Genomic DNA, 770 nt, shown 5'->3' on the forward strand with positions numbered 1-770 from the left:
CCCCGAATTCCATGTTGTTGTAATTCTAAAAAAAAAAAACACTTTTATAGATTTATTTGTCGCAACTATTTCCAAATCAAAAATATCAGGAATACTGAGTTTGAGTATTTACGCAAAACGATTTTCAAGTTTTTAACTATACAAAGCCATTTTATCCTTATTTTTATATAATCCTTTTTAATTTTATATAATATTAAACTGTTTTTACACTAAATAAAAATAGTTATTTCTTCTTTCAAGTAATACCTAAATTGTGTTTATACTTTATTATGTAATTGGTGGAAAAGATCAACGTTCGTGAAGTTGACCCACCTAAGTACTTAGATTTTTTTAAAATCTATGCCATTATTTTGCAAGTTATTTGCAAGTATTCAAATTAGTTTTTTATTTTTATCGGTATTAATAAGACTTGTTTATTTGTTATTATTATAAGCTAAATTTATGTGATAATACATATTTTATGTTACTCATATTATAGAACAAAAAAAGTTTAATAGAATCAACCATTAATTTATTATTACCTATTTTTAATTTTCAAGTCAAAAAATGTTTTTGCAGTAGTCATTTTTTATTCAAATTAGTTTTTTATTTTTATCGGTATAAAAAAAAAAATATAGTGCTCACTCCTATATTATATCATAATACTTGATTCAACAAATTTACAATTATTATGTTATTGTATTGTGTTACTTTATAAATTACAATTTATAACACTGATTATGTGATATATTTTTGACTTGAGAATTAAAATAGGTAATATAAATTGATGG

At 21.4% G+C, this 770-nt stretch overlaps 1 protein-coding gene across 1 annotated transcript in view; it reads right to left on the minus strand.

The window, feature by feature from the left end:
• Positions 1-770, minus strand: part of LOC100159570 (rhomboid-related protein 2) — a gene marked incomplete in the record, with an annotated part of 135,208 nt that overhangs the window by 2,055 nt on the left and 132,383 nt on the right. Inside the window, 1 exon segment of the mRNA XM_029490741.1 lies at positions 1-25. Within this exon segment, the coding sequence (XP_029346601.1) occupies positions 1-25 (25 nt within the window).

Source organism: Acyrthosiphon pisum, chromosome A2 (assembly GCF_005508785.2).
Source record: "Acyrthosiphon pisum isolate AL4f chromosome A2, pea_aphid_22Mar2018_4r6ur, whole genome shotgun sequence".
Lineage (NCBI taxonomy): Eukaryota > Metazoa > Arthropoda > Insecta > Hemiptera > Aphididae > Acyrthosiphon > Acyrthosiphon pisum.